Source organism: Tubulanus polymorphus, chromosome 3, assembly GCF_964204645.1.
Source record: "Tubulanus polymorphus chromosome 3, tnTubPoly1.2, whole genome shotgun sequence".
NCBI lineage: Eukaryota > Metazoa > Nemertea > Palaeonemertea > Tubulaniformes > Tubulanidae > Tubulanus > Tubulanus polymorphus.
Window position 1 is genome coordinate 5587083 of NC_134027.1, and position 26226 is coordinate 5613308.

At 35.8% G+C, this 26226-nt stretch overlaps 3 protein-coding genes and 2 long non-coding RNA genes across 5 annotated transcripts; all 5 read right to left on the minus strand.

Annotated features, from left to right (window-relative positions):
- Positions 1 to 3538: 3538 nt before the first annotated feature.
- On the minus strand, positions 3539 to 6880 carry LOC141901235 (glutamate receptor ionotropic, delta-2-like). Its single transcript, XM_074788345.1, has 7 exons — positions 6761 to 6880; positions 6075 to 6365; positions 5864 to 5989; positions 5590 to 5721; positions 5245 to 5448; positions 4306 to 5123; positions 3539 to 4111 (listed from the first exon to the last, which is right to left on the minus strand). The coding sequence occupies exons 1-7, from the start codon at positions 6797 to 6799 to the stop codon at positions 3829 to 3831; spliced, it is 1893 nt and encodes a 630-aa protein (XP_074644446.1). The 5' UTR covers positions 6800 to 6880; the 3' UTR covers positions 3539 to 3828.
- A 198-nt stretch (positions 6881 to 7078) lies between these two features.
- Positions 7079 to 7666, minus strand: LOC141901239 (uncharacterized). The gene is made up of 2 exons (XM_074788348.1): positions 7538 to 7666; positions 7079 to 7353 (listed from the first exon to the last, which is right to left on the minus strand). Exons 1-2 carry the CDS (start codon positions 7617 to 7619, stop codon positions 7079 to 7081), a joined length of 357 nt encoding a protein of 118 aa, XP_074644449.1. The 5' UTR covers positions 7620 to 7666.
- An 86-nt stretch (positions 7667 to 7752) lies between these two features.
- Positions 7753 to 8207, minus strand: LOC141902880 (uncharacterized). The gene is made up of 3 exons (XR_012618968.1): positions 8112 to 8207; positions 7883 to 8023; positions 7753 to 7789 (listed from the first exon to the last, which is right to left on the minus strand). It is a non-coding gene; the product is annotated as an uncharacterized LOC141902880 (long non-coding RNA).
- A 1913-nt stretch (positions 8208 to 10120) lies between these two features.
- On the minus strand, positions 10121 to 18591 carry LOC141901834 (membrane-bound transcription factor site-1 protease-like). Its single transcript, XM_074789334.1, has 25 exons — positions 18460 to 18591; positions 16990 to 17329; positions 16650 to 16801; positions 16459 to 16561; positions 16244 to 16356; positions 15931 to 15999; positions 15795 to 15843; positions 15478 to 15704; positions 15216 to 15400; positions 15029 to 15131; positions 14873 to 14949; positions 14684 to 14758; positions 14428 to 14592; positions 14256 to 14352; positions 14120 to 14167; positions 13818 to 14000; positions 13666 to 13742; positions 13397 to 13572; positions 13279 to 13314; positions 13042 to 13201; positions 12800 to 12924; positions 12638 to 12715; positions 12259 to 12549; positions 11792 to 11918; positions 10121 to 11585 (listed from the first exon to the last, which is right to left on the minus strand). The coding sequence occupies exons 2-25, from the start codon at positions 17255 to 17257 to the stop codon at positions 11258 to 11260; spliced, it is 3312 nt and encodes a 1103-aa protein (XP_074645435.1). The 5' UTR covers positions 17258 to 17329; positions 18460 to 18591; the 3' UTR covers positions 10121 to 11257.
- Positions 18592 to 23999: 5408 nt separating this feature from the next.
- On the minus strand, positions 24000 to 24693 carry LOC141902865 (uncharacterized). The gene is made up of 3 exons (XR_012618962.1): positions 24536 to 24693; positions 24349 to 24457; positions 24000 to 24036 (listed from the first exon to the last, which is right to left on the minus strand). It is a non-coding gene; the product is annotated as an uncharacterized LOC141902865 (long non-coding RNA).
- Between the last annotated feature and the right edge of the window lie 1533 nt (positions 24694 to 26226).

A 26226-nucleotide genomic window follows, 5' to 3' on the forward strand; every position in this document is an offset into this window, starting at 1 on the left:
ACATTCATCTATTAGAATGTTAAAATGCGACAGAAGCGTAACGGTACACGTTATTTGGTTTTAATACATATTACCCCAGTAAACATTTTCATGTTGACAATTCTATGTCCGATTTGCATTTGCCTAATCTGTTTGCACCAACACGAATTCCACCCGACGACAGGTCGATTTTCCAACCAACTAAAAACACCGCTGATTTTAACAAAATAGTTTTACTACAAGTTGAAACAAACTATCTTACTAAAGATATATAGTATTACCTCTATTGAATATGTTTAGCTGATGCCAACACGCTGTGTGAATTGAATACTGCGATACGGTTCTGAAATTCCACGTAAATGTGGAAATCGTAGATAAAGAGTTTTATTTTAAACGAACTGGCGGCTGCAAAAAGGTTACTAGAATTAGCATTGTTTATTCCTTTTTGCTGAAACGCAAGCGGCTAAAAACAAATTGGTAGCTGTGATTTATACACAAAATAATGGAATATATTTATAGTTTTAATAATAATTTCTTTTCTTACTCTCCGTCCAGTTATCGACTGAAACAAACTGACATAGTGATAAATTTTTACTGGCTTTTCGATAACCATAAAAAATTATCTCTTCATCCGGCTATAAATATATTTCAGCACAATTTCTTACGTAGGTAGAATCTAGTTGCAACAGGTTGAAAAACAACTAAAGGAAAAATTGTCTATCGTTTCAATATGTTAAGAGTCGTATCTACCTTTTAAATTAGTTGTATACGTATATGCGAATGGAATAAAAATGTTTAGCCGTCATAAATTGTTTTCCCTAGCGTTCTAAATGCATTGCTATAATTAACGTCGAGACTTTTTGTGCGTTCAAAGAATACATTACGAAAATGCTATAGCAAAGCAGTAAAAACGCCGGTTTTTATATCTCTGAGGACTTTCGGTGGCAATAGCCTCATCAGTACGGCCAGAAACTACCACAGTATATCAGGCAATATATCAAACGTCTCTAGGAGACCGAGTATGGAGAATTCAATTAGAGTAGTCATTGTGTGATTAGAGCAATTTTCATTTCGCCAATGTTCCAGGCAGAATTCGAGAGTAATTTTAATGATTTTCGGCTTACTGCAACGCCCGGATGGATAAACCGATGTAAATCGCCTCTTCGTAACGCGTAAATGGTGTTGAGGGTCTCGCATATAATTTTTCCCATCAATATTTCGAGGCACATCCAGACATGCTTTTGCTAAAAAGGTGTTCAAAAACACATCACTACTGTGCATGCTTTTAGCAGTTGATTTCTTTACATTTTTTAAGTTGGCTGTGTTCATTTTATCGATATGGGATTTTCGGTCATTGAAACGAAGTTCAATAACTTACAAGTTAACTTGTTTTCGACAGGTACGATGTTGGTTTTAATTCCCAAGGGGCGATATAGTTTAAATGACGTCACACCTTTGTAGTAATAAATCTGTAATGCTTGATACTCAGTTCCTCGGGGACAGAACAAGAGAATCTATTGATTACAAGGTTGAGCAGTCAAACGAGAAATAGTTTAATTTTTTTTTACAGGAAACATGTTATTTTCGCTGTAAAGGTTCATCCTTAATCAATTGCCAGTTTATACAGTTGCCTTTTGAGTTAATTTTTACATATAAGACACGTGACATTGGAGGACTGGGCTCCCGATAATGATGCGTGGCCTGGCGTCGGATAATCTTGGTCTGTTATCACGTTCGATACACTGTCTTGGAGAGCCATAAATATTTTCATATTTTCAGCGTTAACATGATAATGACTTTACGACTTTGGAATGTAGTGGTGCTTATTGAAACATCTACGACATAGTCAATTAGCAATCGTATATATGTTATGATGTACACGGATCATGTGTAATCGGCTTGCTAGCTATCGGGATTATTAATGTATATACCAGTAGAATCCACCATACTGAATATGAATCAAAATTCACTACTAAAACATACATACGTAGATGAAAATCCGAACGCTTACCAAATGCCTTGCTGAACCGGCAATTGAAAATCTAAAGAATTGTTTACAAGGAAAATAGCTGCAGATCAATGACCGATGTCCGCCGGAGATTAGCCCTTCACATATATATTTGTGAACCTTGACCCTGAACCTTTAGGGTTTGGGAGATCGAAGCCAATGTGTGATGGGACAAATGAATCACATCTGTACATTCAGTAGATTACATATTATATACACTGCATCCGGTGTGTCGGTCTCAGCTGTGTAAACCATTTCGTTCGATCTAAAGCCTTTAATTAGTTTGAAACTAAACCAATTTGTCCTACCTTTTTCCTAGAATCTATAATTCCCTTGGTATTATTGTCACAGTGACGACGAAAATTTTCACAGAGCCAATGCAGTGGCGAGCAAGCTCTGCGGGGATACGTGTCTGATCCAGCGGAATCAATCGAGTCCTGTCAGTTTCATCGGGAGCTCACTCTCTCATACTGCGGCGTATATCATAAGCACAGTAACCGTACTGTTTAAACATACGGCTGACACAGTTCATCAGCCTCATTCTCTTCATTTAGACAAACGAATTACATATCAACCATATGACCTTATTTAGGTATACATAGAAATGTTTTCCCAGATGATTTCACGATCACCATTAAGGGATTTATCGAAATGAATTCGTTTAAATTGTGGTGAATTTGATTGAAATGATGGGATAAAATGGAGAAGACTAATTTTCTGCAAATCACTAAATTGAAAATTTTTTTGGGACAAATTTTGATGAAAACACGGCAGTGGACCAGAATTTTTTTTATCTAATTTGATGTTATTGCAGAATATCGGGAGGCGAATCCGTACTCAAACTAATAACAAAAAGGCCGTAAATTCGCATGTACTCATTTATTTGTTGGAATCACCTCTTATTCAAGAATTGTCATTCTTGCCAAGAAATTGAATGATGAAAATGAATCAATCATTTGAAAAGATTTTTTCTGACTAATTTCTCTTAACTTATTTTTCCATGAATTTGTTTGAAAAAGCAATCATTGTTCAACCACCGAATGAATATTCAAATAATTCAAAGATTTGGAAATTCAAAACGAAGAGAGTCATTTATTGACAAAGGTATAAATAAAAAAGGACGATGGAAGTGATATTTTCTTTTTTTATTTTTGTTACCACAACGAGTGATATTTGTGTTGTAAATGTTTGTCTGGTTTGCCATCTATGAGCGAGAAGGCGAATGACACCATTATTTGCTTTCGGTATTTCGGTGTTTTATACGTCAATAAACCCCTATCCAGCTCAATAATTTATGGATATGGAACATCAATCCTGGCAGTATTGATACAGTGTTGATTTCCCTTGATAATATATACATGTTTTACGTCATACCGTTTTCATTATTGTATTGTTAGATATCTCCCGTACACGTATTGTGTTATTTCAGATGATTATGATTGAATACAAAACGATAAAACGCTCCCTTGCTGGCTATAAAAACAATCGGTTTTTACAGCAGATGAAACGTATTCATTACTAATGCAGCAACAACACAAGCGCTCCATACCGATCACCGAAACCTTGACAACTTTTCTCCAATGAATTTTAGCATGTGTAGTAGTTTTCAGTGGAGCTGCGTTAGATATTTGCCTCATATTCAGCAATACAATTGTGTTTATTCAAATAGAATAATTACGACGGGTAATAGGTTATTCTTTCGAAATGTATGGTGTCTTCAAAGTTCTGAATTCAGTGTTTCATTTCCACAAATATATGCACGCAGAGATGTGTAAATATTATCATATCAAATAGTCATAGTTGTCCCTAGGTTGTTCGAAATGTCTCTATGATAATGTAGACTAGGATGGTATCGGTTCGGCAAAACCTTCGAACGCCCTGTTACGCATTGAATTGTTCGTACGTGAGAGATTACTTTGGTCGTTTTGGGCTTCGTTTTTTGCGTATCGTTTCTTCGCCAGAACAACAAAATGCCCGATGACTGCGGCCACAATAGACAAGCCAGCGCCTATTACCAAAGCTACAAATACACCGACCATTTCCTTGGCAGTCAGTGGCTTTGTTTCGATTTTCGTCTGTGACGATGAGCTACGATCTTTACACGTCGAATTGCTGTCGTAATATCTGAAATGACAGAAGATATAATAACATAATAAATGTGATAGGAATTCATCACGTTCTGTGTTACAGTTCATCTACACGATATGTCTTAGTATTTTGGCGCAGGATTTATGAAGAACAATAAAGGGTTGCTTTCTGCGCACAATAAAGATTGGTAGCCTACAGCTGCATTAAGACGTTGCATAAACAACCCGTACTTAGTTTTGATCTTGGAATCCTGATCATCCTCTCTGACTTTCGTGATCGCCTCGTCAAGTCTCCTTTTTACTGGTAGTCCTAACGGCACACCTAAAGCGTAACGTATTGTGAACGACGGCTGAGAAACTGCAACCAATTCGCAGTCAATATTCACGTAATAACTACTGATTACGGATTCACTAATGAGAATAAAATCTCCAACTTTAATCTTTTCAACTGCAGCTTCATAAGAAGGAAGTATGCGCACATCTTTTTCTCTGGTTATTGTACTCCAAAGCAGCAACGCCGGATTCGTTGTCATCTTTTTCAATAAATTCATAGCTTCGCTTCCATCGACAACGCCATATTTTACTTTCCCTTGTGTTGACAGTACATCGAGCGTTTTGATACTGGCATCTTCGTTTCGTAGCGTCAGAAATGCCGTCATATTGGCCGTGTAAGAAGCGTTGAAGACGATGGCAAAAAACATAACAAAAGCGATCATGATTCGACTAGGGATCGAAGTGGGATTGGTTTCAGAGCTTCCCTGGGTCAAGATGGCCGCTATGTGGTAAAAGCTATCACTCAAGTTGATCGTTTCTGTCGTATAATCGATCCAAGTCAGTAATGTCAACAGAAAACTCATCACGAAAAGTACACCTAGGATCAGCAGCCATAAATACGTATCAAAAGGTTTCAAAAACTGCCAGATAGTACGCTCAACTTGTGGTGCTTTCATAAGCAGACTCAATGTCCACGGTATTGTAGCTTCTGTATAGTCAATAACCCGTGAACGATTCACATCGATGCTAAATGCACCGCCAGCCATATCAGCTTTCTGAAATGAAATTCACAACGATGGAATGATTAATGAATTGTATGAGACATCGTCCGTTTAATAATGCAAAACATCAGTCATCATTTCAGAAATGATAATTTGAAACAGTTTCAATACTGACCCCAACGATGATGTCACCGACCATTCCATTCCATCCCTTTTCCGCGTGATAATGTCCCATTTCTCCGTCAGCTACTAGATAAAACTCGTAAGTGAATCCTAAATGTTTGGCATAGGCGTCCATGTAGTCTTTCAACATGCCGTAGGTTTCGTTGATTCTGGTCACGCCGTTGGCATCGAGATACGTGAAAATAAATGGTGGGTCCTGCAACGTAGATATTCATTTATCCTATTTATATAGATATCACAATGCATTCATCATATGTATAGATAAATTCTCCAATATCGGTACAAAGATCTTTGAATAATATTTGAATAACATCTGTACATGTGGAATGAAACTCACCGCTCTGGTCACGATGCGAATAGGATCTCGTGAAAATAACGGCATTTTTTTCGCGGGTAGAATTTTTTCGGCTTCTGCCGTAGGACTCACAACTATCGGGCCCTGATAATGTCTCGAGGTTGCACTAGCCAACTGATGAAAAATTATACATACATATTTATATAGATAGCTTCATGTTTTATGAGTCTTAAACTCTATTCAAGATGCGCAAGGCGTAACAAACCAAATTTATGTCGAACACGTAAAAGGATCAACAGGCAGTCGCAACACTTGCCTGTAAAAACCCTTTTCCATATCTGGTACCGTAAATCTTAAAGTAGACAGCACGGCAAAATCGTCCCGAATTCGTAGGGCTCATGACACCAGGCGTAGTTATCCATCTAACTGTAGTTTTGAAGTCCTGCAAGAAGTATCAGTAAAAGTAGATTAGCCACAACAGTTGCTGTGGTTTTTCATCAGTCAGTCCCAAATATACGAGCTCTTACCGCAGCTGCCTTCCATATATCGAAGGAGGAAACGAAGTCAGTGTATGAGTAAAACCCTATCTTAGGAAATCCTGTACCTTTGAGATGTATTAGTGCAGATGACATTGCCGAAATACTGTCCAAAATAGTGGCGTATAACACCAAACTACCAGCCGGGAATGATGATACCTGTATATTCTTGTGAATATTATTTCCTGAAACCACGTCCGCATTTATGATGTTAAAACCTTGAACATTTGAATACGACGATTGTAGCAAAGTTTGCAATGTCATTGGCAAGTTTTTGGTGCCCTACAAATAGAAACGATCTAATATCATTCGCTATACAGTACAGTCAAATCTGCGTCAAATGGGATAATCGGATATAAGTCGGTCGAAATAAGGAGGTACGGGATTTTCCTAATCAATTTTGTATCTTTAAATCAGATTTGGTAAGTCATAAACTCGCCTAAATCGGAGAAACATTCAATCCCCAAAAAAAGAGAAAATCGCATTTTAAGATAAGTCGAACGTTTGTTATTGTTTTATCCGACACTTTCTTCATGTTAAAGTTAATTGCCTCATAATTTTCTGTAATCAGATGCCATGTGTTTCGGGTTTTCTAAATCCGATTTTCTTCCTTTTTCAGTCTGATCTTAGGCGGACATATCTTGGGCAATATATAGCTTTATAGAATTGTACATTACCAGATAGGTTAGATACCACGAGTAGAAATGCGTCAACATATCCAGACTATGGCTCTGAAAATAGATGGATAATGTAACTTATCGCCTTCATTTTGATGAAAATGCGAATTGAGATAGGCCTAGATGTGTGTTTACATATTTTTCACAATTCATCAAAAAGTTTAATCGGGTCACTGCAGTTTGCAACAGATGTTTATTCAAATAATTCATTTCAATTCTATATTTCAACGGGGACGTATCTGTCCCGTGAAAAGGTGAATCGAGTTCAAAAGGCTTATGCATGTTATTTGGATAGAATGTTATGAAACAAATATAGCATCAGTTCAAAAGATACAAAGAACTTTGCCAACCGCCCACCATCCACGTACTTAAACAAGATCTTACCGCATTTAGAATGCGATGAATATTCTCTTCGTTGGAACTGTGTAGTACGATTTTATCATAGCCGAGGTCTCGAACCTCTTTCAGTAATTCTTTCAAGGCGATATCGTTGACATGGCGGTCGATGTAGACAGGGTGGTACGAGTGTTTTGAAAGGGAATGTATACCCGTCATAGATGTTTCGCTGTGTTTAAGAAATTCAGTTAATTCAGCTGGAATAAGTGAAGATCGCATTTTGATTAGCCGCCAACTCTCAAAAATATATATTTGAATTGAGCAACGGTTATTAATGACACCATTCCACGTGATCACTTTAAGGGACGGGTACCGTACTAAGTTTTCAAAGCTTTAGTAAGAGTAGTAATTTCGTCATCTGATTTATCATAATAATCTTACATGCTTCGTCTCCTATAATTGCCGCAGAAACTGCCGTCTTTGGATCCAACATGATAGCGATCGTCTCAGCAATGACGTCCATAGTGGGCAGTATGCTGTAGTGATTGGTGTTGAAATGTTCGCACGTGTTCAGAGGCCCGGGCGAGATAATAAAATATGGAACATCGGCAAACAAAGCTGCTAGTACTGGCTCATAACGTGACATAATGGCACCCAGTGTAAGGTTTCCGGTTCTACTCTTCAGTGCATTTACTGTAATAATTGAGAACAGAAAGCAGAATAGGCTAAACCGATGCGACCGATGTAAACGTCTGAAACTTGAAGATAATTTTTTTAGAATGATACCTTCTTTATATAAAGTTGGTGAATACAGTTTTCCTTGAATGTCGAATCGGTGGACAATGAACTGGGGTTCGGTATATAACGAACATAAACGCTCGGCTGCCTTGATGTAAGCTTCATCCCGACCATCAATCAACACAAAGTCTGATAATCAATCATACATCTAATTATAATTCAAATTGATAATTTATTCGCGACTGTTGCATGCAGGCATGATGTTTTTTTCACTTACAAATGTTGAACTGTATCGGGTTAGTCGCGATGAAGCCAATTAGGCCTGTGAGGATCCAAATTACATGCATTTGTGCAGCATCGGTATTTGAACCTATTTAGAAACGAAGATTTCGAAACCACGACATATAGAAATATTGGTTATACAAGTGCTAAAAAATGATGGGCTCTGGTAGATTTGACTCGATGTTACATAGATTTATTCGTGGGTTTACAATCTAATTCACTCGGCGCGATGTCAATTTTCTCTCCAAATACGTTAATGGATCGACGATAATGGCAATGTGTCGCAGTGCCGGTAATTGTTTTATGTCGGCGTTTAAGGATGTGACACATAATTCTAGAGTTCCTATCTCCAAAATATATACGACATAAATCTGTAAAATAATTTTCTAATTTGTTGCGTTTTTCATTTGAAGCGTCAAAACGAATTTTTCTCATCCGTTTTGGTGCACCAAAAACGAAATTCCAAAAACTCTATTCCAAATGGAATTTTTTGGAAATTCCGGCTGCTGTTTTCTAAGTTGATATTTCGTCGCCTTAATTTTGCATACCGAACAATTTTCATGATGGCCCGAATCAGCCAAGAAAGAGACAAGTAATTGTTTAAAAAAATGTATTTCTATTATTCTATAAAAAAAAAAATAAAGCAGCACGTCTCTATTAGCTCATGAGCTTCCCTCACGAGTTCAAAATGACTGTTTCTAGTTTACCCTTAAAACTGCGATGATACTAATTGATTCTGAAACGTCCGTTGTGGTGTGTTGAAAAATCATAGATATTATTAGAACTTTGAAAATATATAACCTACCTAATTAAGGTGAACCTGTGATATTTTCCTTTTTATGCATATGTATTTAATTTATTTGTTATCGCTCAGATTTTGTGCTGCACAATACGTAAACTATAGTGTCTGCATAATCCCGATACAAATTATATTTCCAACATCAAACAACCTGACACCGAGTGCTAGAAATGAATTAAACATTAGGACATTGTATCTAGTTCCCGACATCACCACCAGCTGGCTTTGTCACTGGTACCGTTAAGGGGACAAGAATTCTGATGACGGCACTAGTCATTTCTGAGTGTAAATGAATATATTTTTATGACCATACCGCCAGATCGTTGTCACTCGATCAACAGAACATCGTACTGATGTTCATAATCACATTTTCTGCGCGAAACGTTCTTGTTTATTGAGATAATCTGACTCATTCCTCTAAGGTACCATTTGTTGCTGATCGAGGATCCGGCAGTCGGGGTCACAGTTGTCAGTTACGAAACATAGGTTATCGAATTGGTTATCATTCCCACGAGGAAGGCAATATCGTCGGTGCGGGATAGAACATGTCCAAATCCCTATCCCCGAGCCAACCTCCTGAAGGATATTTTTTTACGACGGTGTCCGGTGATAATGCCAGGGGTAAAAATGCCAAAAGGAAACATGCAGAAAATTGATAGATACGTATTTCGTAAAATAGTTAGGCAATCGTATAGTAGGAGAAAAATGGTTTTGCTTTGATCTAGTCAATGATAGTAAGCCGATGACCTTTGTAAAATTTAGTACATGTATATGATTTAATACTTTTTCATATAAACTGTTTTTAAGTAAAAAATGATTGTGTGCATTCACTTTTTAATTTTTTCGTTAATCTAGAAATATTCTAGACGTATATATCTAAACTTTGCATTCAATATATAAATCTAATGGTACGTCATCTGGTGTATGCCGTATCCACTGTTAATCATAGATTTACTATTTTATTTCTGTGGAGAAAATAATTCATATCATATCACTTAATTCTGTGCATTTTTCTGGCAGTTTTATCAATGGCCTTAATATGATTCTCACAACTCAAATCACTGAAAACCGATTAGCGCTTTCATGTTATATCATCCTCCTCATCATTTAAATCTAAGATCTACAACTATAATTTCTGAATCCACGGGGAAAAGCAAAGTATCTGCGATGAAACATAAAGAAAAGCAGAACAACTGTATATCCGTCTCCATGTTTATTTACATATATACAGACAATTATGTACAACGAAATACATCGACTGTTTTAATGAAATACATATGCATCAGTTCTTTTTCCATTAGTCGTAAAACATTTATCATTATAAATAATGCAATTTCATCACTTAAAAAGCTGTTTATTTACATTATATACAGAAGTTAGGGTCAAACTTGATTATGACAGTTGATATTAAGCATAGTTAAAACGTTTCGGCGCAACAGCAACGTAGTTACTTGCATACCTCAGAGGAACACAGCTGAACTGCGAAAATGATGTGTTCAACTAACATTAAATGGATGGAACAAAAAAAAACTACGATTCATACACAAATATTTCTGTACATGTCTCCGAATAGCACACGTTATACAAACAAAGATTTTTAGCACCTCATAATAAATTAATTTACCAGTATCTTTCCAATATCAAATTTAAATGTTGATCGAGCACTTAGGAAATCCTAATAATGAAAACTGATTGTACCTATTACGATATTTATTTAAAATTCGATTCATGATAAAATCTCAACGTGCATCAGATATGTGTCGCAGCTCGTTTATCTTTACATTCTTGGAACATAAAAACAGCAGATTATAATCATTAAAATTTAGTCATTTATCGTGGTTAAAATCTCAAACATGATGGAAATACTTGACGATTACAGTAGTACGATGTACATACACAATCTAATACTAAACTTTCATTTTCTAAATTATTTTCTTCACAGAAAATCACTGGTAGTAATAGTATCATTCTATGCATTTTGATTGTTGGGAATTCATATGGTACGCACATCTCAGAAAATAAGTACTTAAATGAGTAGATAATTGTTGAGCAATTCTTTAATTCTTTCAGTTAAGACATTGTTTACAACACAATTAGTTTTGTTTGAGAACAACAACGAATTTCTTTTCGATATAAAAGATCTAGGCACAACCGATATGCATGAAATTCAAAAATTAAAATTGCTGCCGAAACATATTGCACAATAACACCCAATTCATCTTTTCTAGTGATAATCATCATGTGAATCAAACCCCAGTGCAAGACACGAGCCTGACTAGTTACATCCACATGATTAAGAATTGTATCAGCATCGTTACTGTGGTGAGATCAGTCAACTGCGGTTATACACTGGGTATTTTACCAGTAGTATGATATGTGACGTGGTGAATGCGTTTTAAACGTGGTTTCCGTCGACGAGGCTTCGTTTTTCCTTTACACAATTGATTGAAAAAGAACAGCAACACAAAACACATAGCTAAAAACGCCAGCACGGGAAACATTGTCAGTTTGTTCTGCAGGTTGAATATTGGGCCCGGTACCTTATCCAGCGGAGGGTTGCCGGGATTTTCTAAAATGCTATTTGGAATGAGATTTTCTTGCTTATTGTTGATCAGAGGCAACGGCGGTTCCAGCCCGATAGACAGCAACTTCTGATGTTTAAACAAATTCCTAGAACAGAAAAGAAAACAACAAATCTGAGAACTGGGACCAACTCGTCGAAAATATCATCAACTAAAAACACGTGATAATAAATCGACTTGAGTCAAAGTGTGACTGAGAGTAGTTTGAACTATTTTGTATCTTCTCGGGTCTCTATAGCATGGGTTCAACTCCAGATGGCGACAAGTGGGTTGATGGGTAGAAAATTAACTTACCCGGGTGCCGATTCATTGATTGGACTGGGTAGAGCCCATACATGATGTGGACACGACGGCAATGGACGGGACTTCTCAATACCCAGATGGTTTTGTAACACTTTCGAATAACGATGAAGATTGTTACCTACAAAATCAAATTCGACAAACAGTAAAGCAAAAGTAAACACAATCAGCATACTCCTTGATGTAATGAAATACATATAGATATCATTTTCATGAAGCATAATTTAACACAATAATCTCATAACATAATAACATAATTTGATACAATAATCTCCAAACGACCAAAAGCATGGAACTCATACATAAATATTATACATATATTGTGTGAGCTCCTGGGCCTACTAAGGCTAAAATTTAGTTTCTAACTTCCTATTGTATATTAGTTTGTAAATAAAATATCATCATTATCATTACTATCATTGGCTCTTACGATGAAACGCGTAACTATTTCCCTCACTAACCTTCCATTCGCACAGGTAAATCAGTTGCGTGCACGATATCTGTCGATTTGCTTTCAGTGAAAATGTTCGGCATTGTTTTATGCGCCGCGTACTGCATTATCGCGTCGAGCATCCAGAAACAATCTTTCACCATGTGACTGTTATCGAGACAGTTCGAATCACCGTAAAGAACCACACGACCGCCAGGATTCAGCTGATCTACAGTTTTACTATCGGACTGCTGTGTCTGATAGAGACCCAATATCGGAATACGATCAGCATTCAGACTTTCCCCCTTGATGACTTCATGTCCTGAAATTCAAAAAATTTTACCTTAACACCAATAATCGCTGATAGAAAAGTAAGAAGCTTACGAAATGATACCGATCTATGCGCATACCTTGATCTTTAAGATTTTGAAAAATTATTGTACCATCAGCAGGAAATTGAGCAATACTTGTCCCAGAAGCATATGTCACTTAAAAAATCAATGATAAACAACCAATTACAGTATAATAATAATGCAATAAGCGATGAATTCTATATTGTATGAAATGCTTACTGTCATGATTGCCAAGGACAAATTCTCCCTCATACACTTGATCACTGAATGCCATTCCAAATGGTTTTAGTAAATCATTCAGAGCAGGCACATTAGCACCTCCAGTATCAGGCATCCACCACTGTCTGCAAATAAACACAACACATTCAAACAAATATACCTGAACACACTCTGATTTCATGACATATATCATACAACATGACATATATCTTGACAACATCGGATTAGTACCGGTACCCTACCTGGTATTCTCATCATAAAATTTCACTTTTTTCATTACAGAAACATTGTACCAATCGGCAAATACAATGATGGACAATCCTTTTTCTATAACATCAGTCGTCAATTTCTTGATCTCATCGGGATAGAATTCTTCCTCTGTGTCCATGATGAATAACGTACCTTAACGTATAAATTCAAGTTTGAATTACATGCCTTTAAACAATCATCTCAGAATTACTTATTAAATCATTACATACCATATTGTTCGGCATTAAAGCAAGTAAATGGTGCACCTACAAGATTAGATAAACACATGAAAATCATGAATCTGAACCAATCAAATTATACGGGTTTCAGGTCCGAGACATTATTTACCTAATACTTCGATGTAGTAGCCGCTGTTTCTCAGATTCTGATACATGTCTTTGAAGTTCGTATGAATGTGATCGCCATTCCAGTCTAAAGGATCATTTTTCATGCGCAGATTATCTCTCGGGAAATAACCGGGCGGATATCGTAGATTGTGAAACTGATCCCACAATATTCGTTTACTGTTAACAGAGCGAGAGAGCAACTTTCGTTCATTCAGAGAAGCATGGTAAATTTAAAATTAAATTCGAACTATTTGAAAGCAATTTTCATACCTTCTTGGCGGAGTGGGTATAATCTTAACTTTCAGTGGAAGTTTTATATTTGATATTCGTGGCTCTTTTTCATCTTCCTACAAAATAGAAGCAGGAAACTTAATGAGTCTGTATTGAGCTATCATAATGAAATGGTTGAAGGCTTTACGTACCTCAGGAGGTGATTCGATGGTGACTGATACCTGACCCTGAGCAATACCCTGCCAATTAGCAGCAGTTTTTGTAACTGATATTGACACAGCCAGATAACCAGACCATGGCCATAACGTATGGCTGTATGAGAATGCTACCTCAATATAGTTACCAAACTGAGGTGTAAATGGCTGCCAGATGGGCTGCAAGTAGATTTATATCAAGATTCAATATCAGCAAAATCAGAATAAACATGAATATTCATCAAATGATGCAAACTTTGAGTCTACAATTAGTGATTAGTATTTCTTGTGCATATTACCTTATCAACAATCTTTCCAGATACACCCATACCATTCAAAATAGTTATCTACAAAAAACCATAATGAAACAAAATGTACAGGTATGAAACATAATTGTTCTTCAGGCATACTGGTCAGTAGGAAATTGATACCTACATTGACAATGACAGGTACTTGCGTGTAGTATAGAGGTTGTGTGCAGTACGGCCACATGTACGGACATTCTGTCAAGTCTATATAACTAGGACTCATACTGAAATAACAAACGCAAAATTTTAAATAGAAATATAAACATTCAAAATTGTCTGATAATTAGTTAGATATTTACCTGGCTTGAGGTTTGTAGTTTCTAAGTATTTGATAAGCTTTGACCAAATCTAATTTACCATGACCCTGTTCAAACATGTTTACACCAGGCAAACGACGAGCTGATGCCATCAGCGCTTGCTTCATACTGGCTGGATTTATTACATTCGCACGTGACAGAACAGCACTGAATGACAAAAATCAAATCGATCAAAAACTGTACTGGTTTACCGTGTACGACTACTGTGAACCTTGCTTTGTTCATTATATTTGCATACCTTGTTAAAAGCGTCACAGCACCTGCTACAACTGGAGATGCTACACTTGTTCCTGACAACGTTCGACATCCACCCCTACAACAAATATATGGAACATCACAGAATAGAATCAATCAAAACGATACTGTTATAATATCCAAATCTACAAAGACCAGTGCCACATCAAAATCAGTTAGATTGATGACATACTTGATTGCAGACCCACGGACAGTTGAGCCATACGTTACGACATCTGGTTTAACACGACCATATCCAGCAGGCAATTCCTGAAAAAATTCAAATAAATGATGATCCGCAGCTCAACAATATTCACGTCTGAACCGTTTCAGCATAGTTGAAATTTACCCAAGTCGTCATCCCTCGAGATGAAAATCTGGCGATTTGGTTATCGAAATTAATTCCTCCGACACCGATCACGTCCATCTGATCTGCTGGATTATTCAGAGTCCTATAATGATGCCGACAATCGTAAAATTCCGTTTGAAACCAAAGCATCATCTTGGAAAATTGGAAAGATATCACTAATGCTTACCCATACAGGGGGCCATCATTGCCTATAGCAGATACGAGAATGACTTTATTAGCAGTCAGTTCCCAAACTTTGTCAACAAACGGGTGATCCATGAAATCAGGACCGCCGATGCTAAGATTCAGCACGTTTATCTTTTTCAATATTGCATAGTTAAATGCATCTAAAAACCACGATGTGTATGACACCTGAAATACATAATAACCACATCATCAAAAACAATCTTAATGATAAATCCTTAAGAGTTTCAATTTTATCAAAATACCTGATTGTTTGTAAAAACTCTAAAAACATAAAGATCAGCATCGGGTGCAAATCCAAGACATTCTTTGTGGCTGGCAATCACACCGGCAACAAATGTTCCATGACCGAGACCATCATCTAATGTTTTCTCATTTGTCCAATTCGTGCGATCTTTTATTCGACCTTTTTTGAAATGAAGATGATCTTCTGCGAGACCTGTATCAAATATCGCCACTTTAACACCCATACCTATAGACGAACGCAAAGAACATGTTTTGCAAATAAGATGTTAGTAATTCGATGATTAAGAGAATATGGACAGTTGATTCAATACTCGACCTGTGAATCCCATGCTCCATAATATTTCAGCTTGAAGGGCACTAGTGATCTGAAAACAATGATAAATGGTGATCAGCAGTATTTACCAAAGTGATTTCAACAAATGACCACAAGAGGATATTCATCAAAATCTCACTTGTCGAGGAATTGCTCGCATTAGTTTCCTTGAACGTGACCGGACTGGTGAATACCAATACGTGGAACTCTACAATATTGAAATAAAGCGTACCATCAAGCCTCAATTCATATCTGTTTTTCAAACTTAACTATCATTATATGACAAGTGATTCTAATTGGTATCAGGACAATTGCTCAAATATTTTTCTTAAATCTTAATCATTTACTCTTTGGGTTGAAGTAAAATGGGCGAGAGGGCAATTGTCTGGGGTAGTTATCCAGTGGGGGAATTTGTCCTTATTTCATAACAATAATTTCAATTGAATACTGACCAATGATAAACTCCTTCGCGTACGAGAAGAATGAAATCTCTGAGCCCAACAGGGTAGAGCCGTATCATTGCAAGCACTTGTAACAGGATCTTCATCTGCTTCATCTATTTCATCTGTTAAGAATTGATAAAATTCAATGTAAGTTAACAACACCTGACCAATGTGGTATTAAAGCAGTAGCAAACAACATTCAACAATTTACAAGTGTATCTTACCGACATATTTCAATGACCTTATCACTTTCTTATGCGGTGTCACATCTTTCACATTTGGATGACCTTTTAATATGATAATGCTATCTTCTATCTTACCTCCTAACTACAACGACAAGCAAAATGACAATGAAACAAAAACTATATAATTCTATTAAGTAAAGTTAGATACTATCTTATCATTCGATACCTACCTTCACCACATCAAAATCACTCGGATAGTCTTTAGCAGGGTTATTTTTTGGAACTATATACCACGAAATGACGCCATTGTCTTGAAGAGTTGCATCGATGAAGCGTTTACGAGCATTCTCCGTATAATATCCATTAAACATAACTATCACTTCTGTAAAAATAAATTTGGATTCATTGACGGTTAAACAGGTAATCTATCATCAAAAATCTATGATGACCATAGTTTCTACACAATAGATCTACACAATCTTATCGGATGATTGGTAAAGGTGGTTTCTGAAAAGTTTTGACTGCTCGTTGCCAGATATTATAAACCGCTGTAAAAGTAACCATACTAACCATTTTCTACGATGCTTGTTTTGTAATCCACATTGAGACGTTTTGACTGAGTTGAAGTTGCATTATAGTTACAGCCTGTTAATCGAGGTCCATTTGATGAAGGATGTGGTACTTTCGGATTCAGAAAATTGAGTTGTTCACCAGCGGCGTTCATAGCCATAGCGACATCGCCGCAACTTAACATGAATATCAATACAATGAAAATCCCGTAGCGCAATCGGCTGCAATGTTGTTTCCAGCATGATTTCGCCGGATTGAAGCAATTCATACTATTCAATTCTAGCTACGAATATTTCTAGTTGATAAAACATCTGCAGTTGTGGTTTGAATCTAATTCAACCTAGAAATGTGAAAGATATCTTCGGTTAGTATTTACGTATTTCAAGAGAGCTGTGACCTGAAGTCAACCAGTCTAAGACCATCTTAGTTCTTAATTTTTGTGCTTAAGTCTCGAGAGACTGATGCCAGATGTTCGACTGCTGCATGGACGATATATTTGTTTCCTAAATCTACATTATATCTATGGGAGTGACTGCACTTTAGGTGCCCCTAATAATATGAGGGGTAATAATATGGTTATGTACCTCGGTCATCCTTATTACCGAGATGACGTATTTTACCGAGATGAACCGAGATCAATCGAGATGAAATTAAATATGACATATTTATTTATTCCTTATCGATTTTTACCATTGAGATCATATTATATCAGTAATAAATGCCTGCTGGAGTCATATTTTACATATTTTGTCGGATAATTTTGTAGAAAAATAACTTAACTTTGCCGAGATAAGATCGTCGATCAAATTCAATGAAATTTTATTGCTAACCGAGTTTACGTATTTGAAGTCAAAATTTTTTTAAATAAAAAAAATATGTAAAATATGACTCTTAGAAGGTATTTATTACTGATATAACATGATTTCAAGTGTTAAAATCGATAAGAAATAAATAAATATGCTATATTTCATTTCATCTCGGTTCGTCTCGGTTCATCTCGGTAAAATACGTCATCTCGGTAATAAGGATGACCCATGTACCTAACCTTACCACTAACACTTTTCTTTAATAACACTAGCGCCATACACTGGAAAGGTGACCTAAACTGCAGTTAGACCAATAATTTAGTTTTTATTAGACCCCTTCCAGGCCACAGGATCAAATCTTTGATTTTGGACCCCCAGCCATCGACATCGTGACGGTGTGTTTCTGTGGTGTTCATCCTGGCCTGCCTCACAGACACAGGGGCTCGTATTTGAAGTTTGGGGGTGAACTGTAGCTTAGATCATCAAGTATCCCTGATACTATTAATACATATAGTACCAGGGATACCGGATGATCTAAGCTACAGTTCACCCCCAAACTTCAAATACGAGCCCCTGTGGCCTGTCTTGCCCAGTTTAGTAAAGCCTTTCATTTTTTGGCTTTATCTATGCCCAATGCTGACATACATTGAGTACGTTTAGTTACATTTAACATAATTAGCTGGATTCATCAACAAGCGCATTAATAATGCATTCATTTTCTATTCAGATGATCACTTGATTTAAAATAAGTCCAACGTCAGTCGCACAATTATGGAAAAACCGAATAAAAATATTCTTCAACGACGACCGCCATCTTAAATTCTTGACACTGCGCGAACAAGCGCGAGCTATATATACATAATTCAATTCAATTTATTCATCATAATCCATTCATTTGCGGGCCGGATTGGTTACAAAACGACCGTCCCGTCCGCGACCGGACACGCGCATACGAATAATGACTCATTATGAGTTATCCGGTTTGCTCGGCTACCCGTATTGGTGGGGTAGTCTAGAGAGGCCAATGAAAACCCCGGTTTGCTGAACTACCCCTCTTTGCGGGGATGCGGTGTGATGTTTGATCTGACAGTTGTGGTTAATGGCTGTTTCAAGTACTTACAACGATGCTTATTACTTCGTGGTACATGGTGGTTTAAAAAACGATTTCATAATAATACGCTGACCGCGTGGGCTTCGTAGAAAGACCACTGCCTTCCCAAATTTTAATTGTCCTGTCCGATTTGGTTTCGTCCAATTGAGAGACTGCCTTTTGCAGTTAGGGCATTTTTGGATCACATAACCCAGGAAATAACTTACGCTTTTGGGCCCCTTCGTCGGTTCCACATGTTTCATTTGAGCTATAGACCACAATGGTGAAACCATGATGGTCAGAAACTGACCAATTGAAATATCCCGAGTCTGACCACTTGACTTCGAATTTCGGAAATTTTTCAAGTCATGTTTGTTTTCAAACTACTGAAGAATCATTGCAAATTCATAAACTGACCACCACTGACCACCACTGACCAATTCAAACTACTTGAATTTGAAAACGATATACCGCGTTATGGTTTCAAACTAGAAAGGATTCGCCATAAATATTGAGAATTCATAAATTGACCATCACTGACCACCTCTGACCAATTCATGCTTCTCGAATATGAGAACGATATACCACGTTACGGTGTCAAACTAGAAAAACTGAAAAGCACCACAGTGAAAAAGTTGCAATACATGTAACTGAACAATTGAAAAGTTTTAACATGAATGACGAACATGTATGTCGTTTTTTAATGAGTTATTTAAAAAACAGTTCAGAATAAAAACATGAATACATTACACCTACAAATTCACTCACACTCTGGAGAGCGTAAGGTTAACTAATTAATCTTACTTATTACAAGAAAACTAAAAACATTGCCAAATTTTCCTTGTCTTTAAGAGATTTCTTCAAACATCACTATCAACTAGCATTTCACAAATGTTACATTTGAAATAAAGCAGGGTCCGATCTAAGCACTAGTTCAATTGCCCGGGACAAGTATATTTTCATTAGGGCATGTAGGTTATCATTATCGCTCATCCACCGGGCTTGTGTAATTATATATCTCAAAGCTTTTATCCCACTCGATGCAAGGGATGATTGTGTCACAATCGGACTGCTCATGTAGGGCACGTTGAGGGGGCAAGCGATATTACATATTATGCTTGCCCTGCGGTCGAATGGCATTTATTCCTTAGATCAAACCCTGCAAACTATTATAAAGGAAATTCTTCTTGTCCAGACATTACAGGCCCCACACAGAGACGCGGTTAAAACGATAATCAAAACAAAGCTAGGACGATTGCCCAATTAGCATTGCATCCACAAGTTATCCTCTATTTTCGACAGGGCCTTAATTAAATCAGTATCTTATGAACGACTGAAAAGCACCAAAGTGAAATTGTTGCTATAAAACTTAACAACTGAAAAATTTCAACATGAATGATGAAAATGTACATTGTTTTATTCACACAACAATAATATCTTAATCGAGGAATCATCATGTAAGTTCCTAATTTACAGACACGTGAACTGTATTACAATAACAGTCTCTAACATAAAGCGTAACTATAACTATTCAGACGTTTTTTCTTCCAGTTTCGAAAACATCAACATAATTATACAATCGGTAACTAATCAATAACATCAATAACTTAAGTTTATAGCTGTTTTAAATTCTTTCTAAAAAGTAAAATGTATGTACATGATTTTAGATAGTAAGTCTGCCCCGTAAGTCTACCCCAGTATAACAATAAACAGTCACAGCAGTGATTGAGCGCAGCTAGTTCTAAGGACGGGTCGATCTTTCATCACAGTTATTCAAAGCATTCTATCATATCAGTTATTTTTAGGGTTTTCTGACTTTCGTCGAAAACCCTCTTGAAATTCTGTTGATTATTATTAGGGTTTTCTGACTTTCGTTGAAAACCCTCTTGAAATTCTGTGGATTATTATTATTATTATTATTATATATTTTCCGCCGATTTCGTCAAATAAAATTCATCTTCATTCAGATTCGGCAGCTGACAGCTTCGAAACGAAATGTATAAATTGATACTGTAATAACGGTCTCTCTGAACCAACAGATTGTCTGAATGTACTTTCCATCGTATTTGAAACTTAAAATTACTTATTAGGTTACTGTAAATAAAGAATTGAATTGAATTGTTAGACAACAAGCACCGGCGAAATAACAGTTTGTGACGTCATTTAGTAAGTAAATAAAGGAGGGCTCCGAGAATTTCCAAATCACGGGGACTATACTGGGTTAGACCATTCAACCAAAAAGAGGATTGCTCCGATAATATCCAAATCATCTCATTTTATTTTTTCCATCGAATACCCGGTAATTAATTTTTCCTTTCGATCACATGCATCCAGAAAACCCGTTATCGCTGCTTTGCAGCTATATTTTTAAGTGTATTCGATTTAGTTAAGGTTTATAGTTATTTGTTTTGTTTATTACAATAACTGAGTTGATAGAATGCTAAAAACAACAACAGAAAAAATCTCGGGTTTTCGCTATGGAAGGTTGTTCGATAAATGAGAAAACCCTATTGATAAATATTTGAAAAAATGCCTTTTCATGTAAATAGAGTATTAATTTGTTGTTTGTTTGTATTGTTGCTTATTATTATATCTATTTTTTTTAAATATTATTCATTTATTTATGAACTTGTATTTTGTATTATTTACTATCTATTATTTATAATTTTTTATTTATTGGTTTTTCTTATTTATTCATGTACTTGTATTTTGTATCATGTATTATTTATACTCCTCTATTTACAACTGCAGGCATTTTTTCACAGTAAAGTTCTAGGCCCATTTTAAACAAGTAAATTAACTTTAATAAATTATTCGACGCCTGCGAAAAAATGTAGAATTTCTGGTATAAGCTAATGTGGAATTGCAAATTTGAAATCGAAGTTTTAAGAAATTTCGGGAATTATGAGATTTGGCGATTGGGTAGATGATACAGTCTTCGACTGGTCTAATTTTAAAAAAAAATTGTCAACTTGTGACTTCGATTCACTTTTGCCTCTAAGCTGGTCTGCAACTTCATTGCCTCCATGGTTGAAGAAAGAGCTCTTCTGATGTCTGCTTCATCATGACTTTGGGCATATCGTGTAGCCTTGATATCACTTGATATCCTAGACTTGAGTCTGGGTTGAAGTAGACAATGTCATATAATTAACTTATTCATGTTATTCTGTATGAATTACCCGTGTGTCTTGTATTTTCTTATTTTAAAATTTGTAAATGTATTGATTTTTGGAATTTTATCCCGGAATTTCAATGTAATAAGGATCAATAAAGTATTGAATTTAATTGTCACCTTATACACATGCCATCAGTGGACGCGGAGCCGTATATGACAGCTATGCTATAATAAATTGCTAATCTCATGAAACCTGCATACGTCTAATATCGAACATATTTTCAAAAACATTTGAATATTGAAATTATTTTACACGTTTTTATAAAGACCGCTAGTAGCCGCCGATGAAATTCACGCCGGCCCAACTCAGATCGTAGATAGCTTCGTCATTCCACTAGCAGCCCCATGTCAGGGTCTGACTTTTATATCAGACTTCCAAATCGTGTATACATCCGCCATTTAACCGAATAATCCGATTTACTTATCATTTCTATTTATCGCTGCCGCTCCTGATATAATCATACATCCTTTACTATTACAATACGTCTTCTCATGATATTCAATGCGATATAACATTTCGACGTTCAAATAGAGGTCATTATATAATCCCAGGGAGCCATTCTACATCTTTATCAATAATATTTTGCCAAATAGCTTGTATGTGTACACATAAACCTGTGACGTTTTGCACATCGATTTACGGTTGTCGTTTGTAAAATGACGCTGAATGGTTATCATTGTTTAGGTTTCATAATGGTAACGTTTTATAAGGCGTCAAAAAAGCACTAAATTCACTGCCGCTTCTTAATAATCATTATACACCCGATTTGAAGCTAAGTGATTATTCACGAGAGCCATCTCGTGATATGGATTTACCCATTACAATAAAAGAAGTTCAAACAGCTATAAACAATGTTAAAACGTTCAAAATTAGTCCTAGCTATAACTTTAGCTTTTCCTCTCAAATGTAAATAATGGTCTCCTTTTAGATAAAGCTTTTGCTTTCAAATACGTATCATCGAACAGATTGATGGAGGCTCAAAGTTAAAACTCCATGTGAAAATCGACATATATGATTCATTTCTCAAATTGTTTACACGGGCCTTCGAAAATATCAATGCCATCAAATCAGTACATCTACAATTCTGCAAATACTTATTATTTGTACATAGAACGTTATGTTCTATGTTTCCTAACCATGTGATATCTACAGGGCAAAGCCACTGTGTTGACTCTGTTTAACTATGGTAAGCACAATATCACGTTGAAACTATATCTCAGTTTAGGCGTTAACTCAACAGACCTACGACTCAAAACTAGGCGCTCGACGCGACCATTTACTCCTAGTGACTAACTAACTCGACTTATGTATCAACCTAAGATCGAAGACCAATATCGTGAATTAATGGAGCTTAGCTTTTATTAGACTCTAAGAAGGATATTTCTGTCACATTGCAAAACACATGACACATCATTTTACAAACTCATTATAAAATAGTTTTCTCTATATTGAAATATTCAAACGTAGAGTTCCTTTCTCAGGCCAAAGGAACCTAATTATCTAACTATTTTCAATATTCGACTCAACAACTATTTTCATACTTCATTCCACGCAATCAGGTAAATTTTTAAAACTATGTTACCGATCAGACTGGTCTGAAAAAGGGTGATATTAGTAAAAAAATCAATACTTTACTACAGAGGTCTTTGCCGCTGCTAGATCTCAGTGTGCATGAGTTAAACCATTGTCTTTGCTGCTTCGGTGTTTATCCTGAATCAGATTTTATAAGATAATCCATTGTCTTTGCTGCGCGAATCAGTGTTTATAAGATACACTATCATCTCTGCTGCTCCTGATAAAATGTTTTATAGAAATCAACCACCGATTGTAGAAGATTCCATCGTTGAGTGATTAATCCGTCGCTGGCTCCGAAACTTCTCATCTGGGCTTCTGCAGTTTTCATCAGCAAATGGGTCAATGGGTATTTGTCTACCTTTTGTCTTCTTCAGGCCATTATTTCCGGGATGTAGTTTGACTGAAACAAAGTGAAGAAAGCAAAACATTTTAGACAGATTTATCATAACTTACATGTCATTTCAAATTACAAGCCACCGCGTTTTTCACTTAGTTAATATAGTTATTTCCAAAATCAGAATTAGGTTCATTGACATCAATTGCCGATTTAAACCCCAATAAATAATTGCAGTAGTAGAAAAAATTTATTACTCCAAGGTGTAAGACTAGTAAAGATAAAAGTTCTAAGATCAGCCATGTGGACAGGTAAATAGATTTCGATGATAATCACTTATCAAATGATATTCATATGAGGCCTGAAATTTCTATATACCGGTAATTTCCATCTAATGAGTTTGATTCTTCTGTGGGTTGTTCAAATCCGTAGATTTCAGATGAGTAGTTGATTTTAAGCTGGTCTCTTTCTTATAGTTGAAACTTAGCTGCAATGAGTAAGTAAATATATCCTGTAATCACGACATTTAGAAATCATTGTAATAACTCCATGTATATCAAGTTACCTTTTATGATTGCTGATTTCATCATCGACGAGGATCTCCTAAGTCGGTTGGTTTCTGTGCACTGTTTTCTCTAATTAGCAGATTTTTGATGAGTTGTTGACCTCAAGCTCTCGTTTGACCTTTCGAGTTGGTGTCCCTTACAAACCTACCACACCTGCCGGGAGCGATACGGCGGTTTATTTCAAAATTGGAAATCGAAGTACAGATATAGTTGCGTGATCGGCGGTCGTTTTTACAGATCTTTTTTTTTCAAGTCCAAGAACATAATTGGTAATTCGGTTCCGGTTCATTCAAACAATCTTTTATTCTGCCTAATTCTGATTTTGGAAATAACTATATTGTTGAAGATAATTTTGCAATATTTGGTCTTTTTTTAATGTAACTAGTCCGAAAGTTTACAATGTTTAATAATTTTGTCTAACTTCAATTTTTTTGGTCGTATTCACCGTTTAAATAGTCGAAGCACATATTAAGTGACTGATTGGGGTTAACTTTTTTCTGCCTAATTTAATACATCGAGATTTTGGAAATAACTATATTTTACAATATTTGGTCTTTTTTCATGTAACTAGTCCGAAAGTTTACAAGGTTCAATAATTTTATCTATCTTTTTTCTGCCTAATTTAATACATCGAGATTTTGGAAATAACTATATTTTACAATATTTGGTCTTTTTTTATGTAACTAGTCCGAAAGTTTACAAGGTTGAATAATTTTATCTACTTTTTTCTGCCTAATTTATACATCGAGATTTTGGAACTAGCTATATTTTACAATATTTGGTCTTTTTTTCATGTAACTAGTCCGAAAGTTTACAAGGTTGAATAATTTTATCTATTTTTTTTCTGCCTAATTTTTTACATCGAGATTTTGGAAATAACTATATTTTACAATATTTGGTATTTTTTTCATGTAACTAGTGCGAAAGTTTACAAGGTTGAATAATTTTATCTATTTTTTTCCTGCCTAATTTAATACATCGAGATTTTGGAAATAACTATATTTTACAATATTTGGTCTTTTTTCATGTAACTAGTCCGAAAGTTTACAAGGTGGGAGAATTTTGTCTAACTTTAATTTTTTTGTCATTTTCACCGTTTAAATTTGTCTAATTTTTTAAAGTTTATTGTAGTTTTTCTCGAGTATGCCTGAAATCGAAGTACATAATTGGGAAATTCGATTCCGGTTCATTCAAACTATCTTCCAATCAGTCTGAAACGGCAAGCTGAAGAAAAGAGCAGAACCTTTTGAGCAGAAAATCCTTTCGAATATCACTGATCATAATTATCATGTCAATTCATATATAAGATCCGCAATGTGGATCGATACGTAGATTTTAATAATAGTCTTAAATGATATTTATGAAATTCAACTCGTATAGTAATTCATCTATATACTAAATATCTAAGCAATGGTTGATTATTATAGTTTAACAACAATTCAACTCAAGCATCTATAGTCATCTCTAGGAATACCAGAGTTACAACAAATTTAGTAATGCATAATCAATCTTATCAAATCGTTTTTGAACTGTTTTCTCTTCTATCTTCTTGAAATTCTTGATTGTCTTTTATTGAAACGCAGGCCCATCATACAGTGCAAACCTGCTAGTAATATTGGCCTATATATATTTCGATTGTCAGCTAAACCATGTTCGCATTATCAAATTTACTTCATCGTCAGTTAATAAA

Coding starts and splice junctions, on each gene's coding strand:
- LOC141901235 (XM_074788345.1), bottom strand. CDS start 6,799: ATGTTGACGCATTTCTACTCGTGGTATCTAACCTATCTG. Junction 5,449..5,589: donor TTCGCATCGTGACCAGAGCG/GTGAGTTTCATT, acceptor TCTACGTTGCAG/GACCCACCATTTATTTTCAC. Junction 5,124..5,244: donor TCGGTGACATCATCGTTGGG/GTCAGTATTGAA, acceptor ATTTCATTTCAG/AAAGCTGATATGGCTGGCGG.
- LOC141901834 (XM_074789334.1), bottom strand. CDS start 17,257: ATGAATTGCTTCAATCCGGCGAAATCATGCTGGAAACAACATTGCAGC. Junction 16,357..16,458: donor AAGGTCATTGAAATATGTCG/GTAAGATACACT, acceptor AATTCTTAACAG/ATGAAATAGATGAAGCAGAT. Junction 11,586..11,791: donor ATCAATGAATCGGCACCCGG/GTAAGTTAATTT, acceptor TTTCTGTTCTAG/GAATTTGTTTAAACATCAGA.
- LOC141901239 (XM_074788348.1), bottom strand. CDS start 7,619: ATGGACGTCATTGCTGAGACGATCGCTATCATGTTGGATCCAAAGACG. Junction 7,354..7,537: donor AATTATAGGAGACGAAGCAT/GTAAGATTATTA, acceptor CACTTATTCCAG/CTGAATTAACTGAATTTCTT.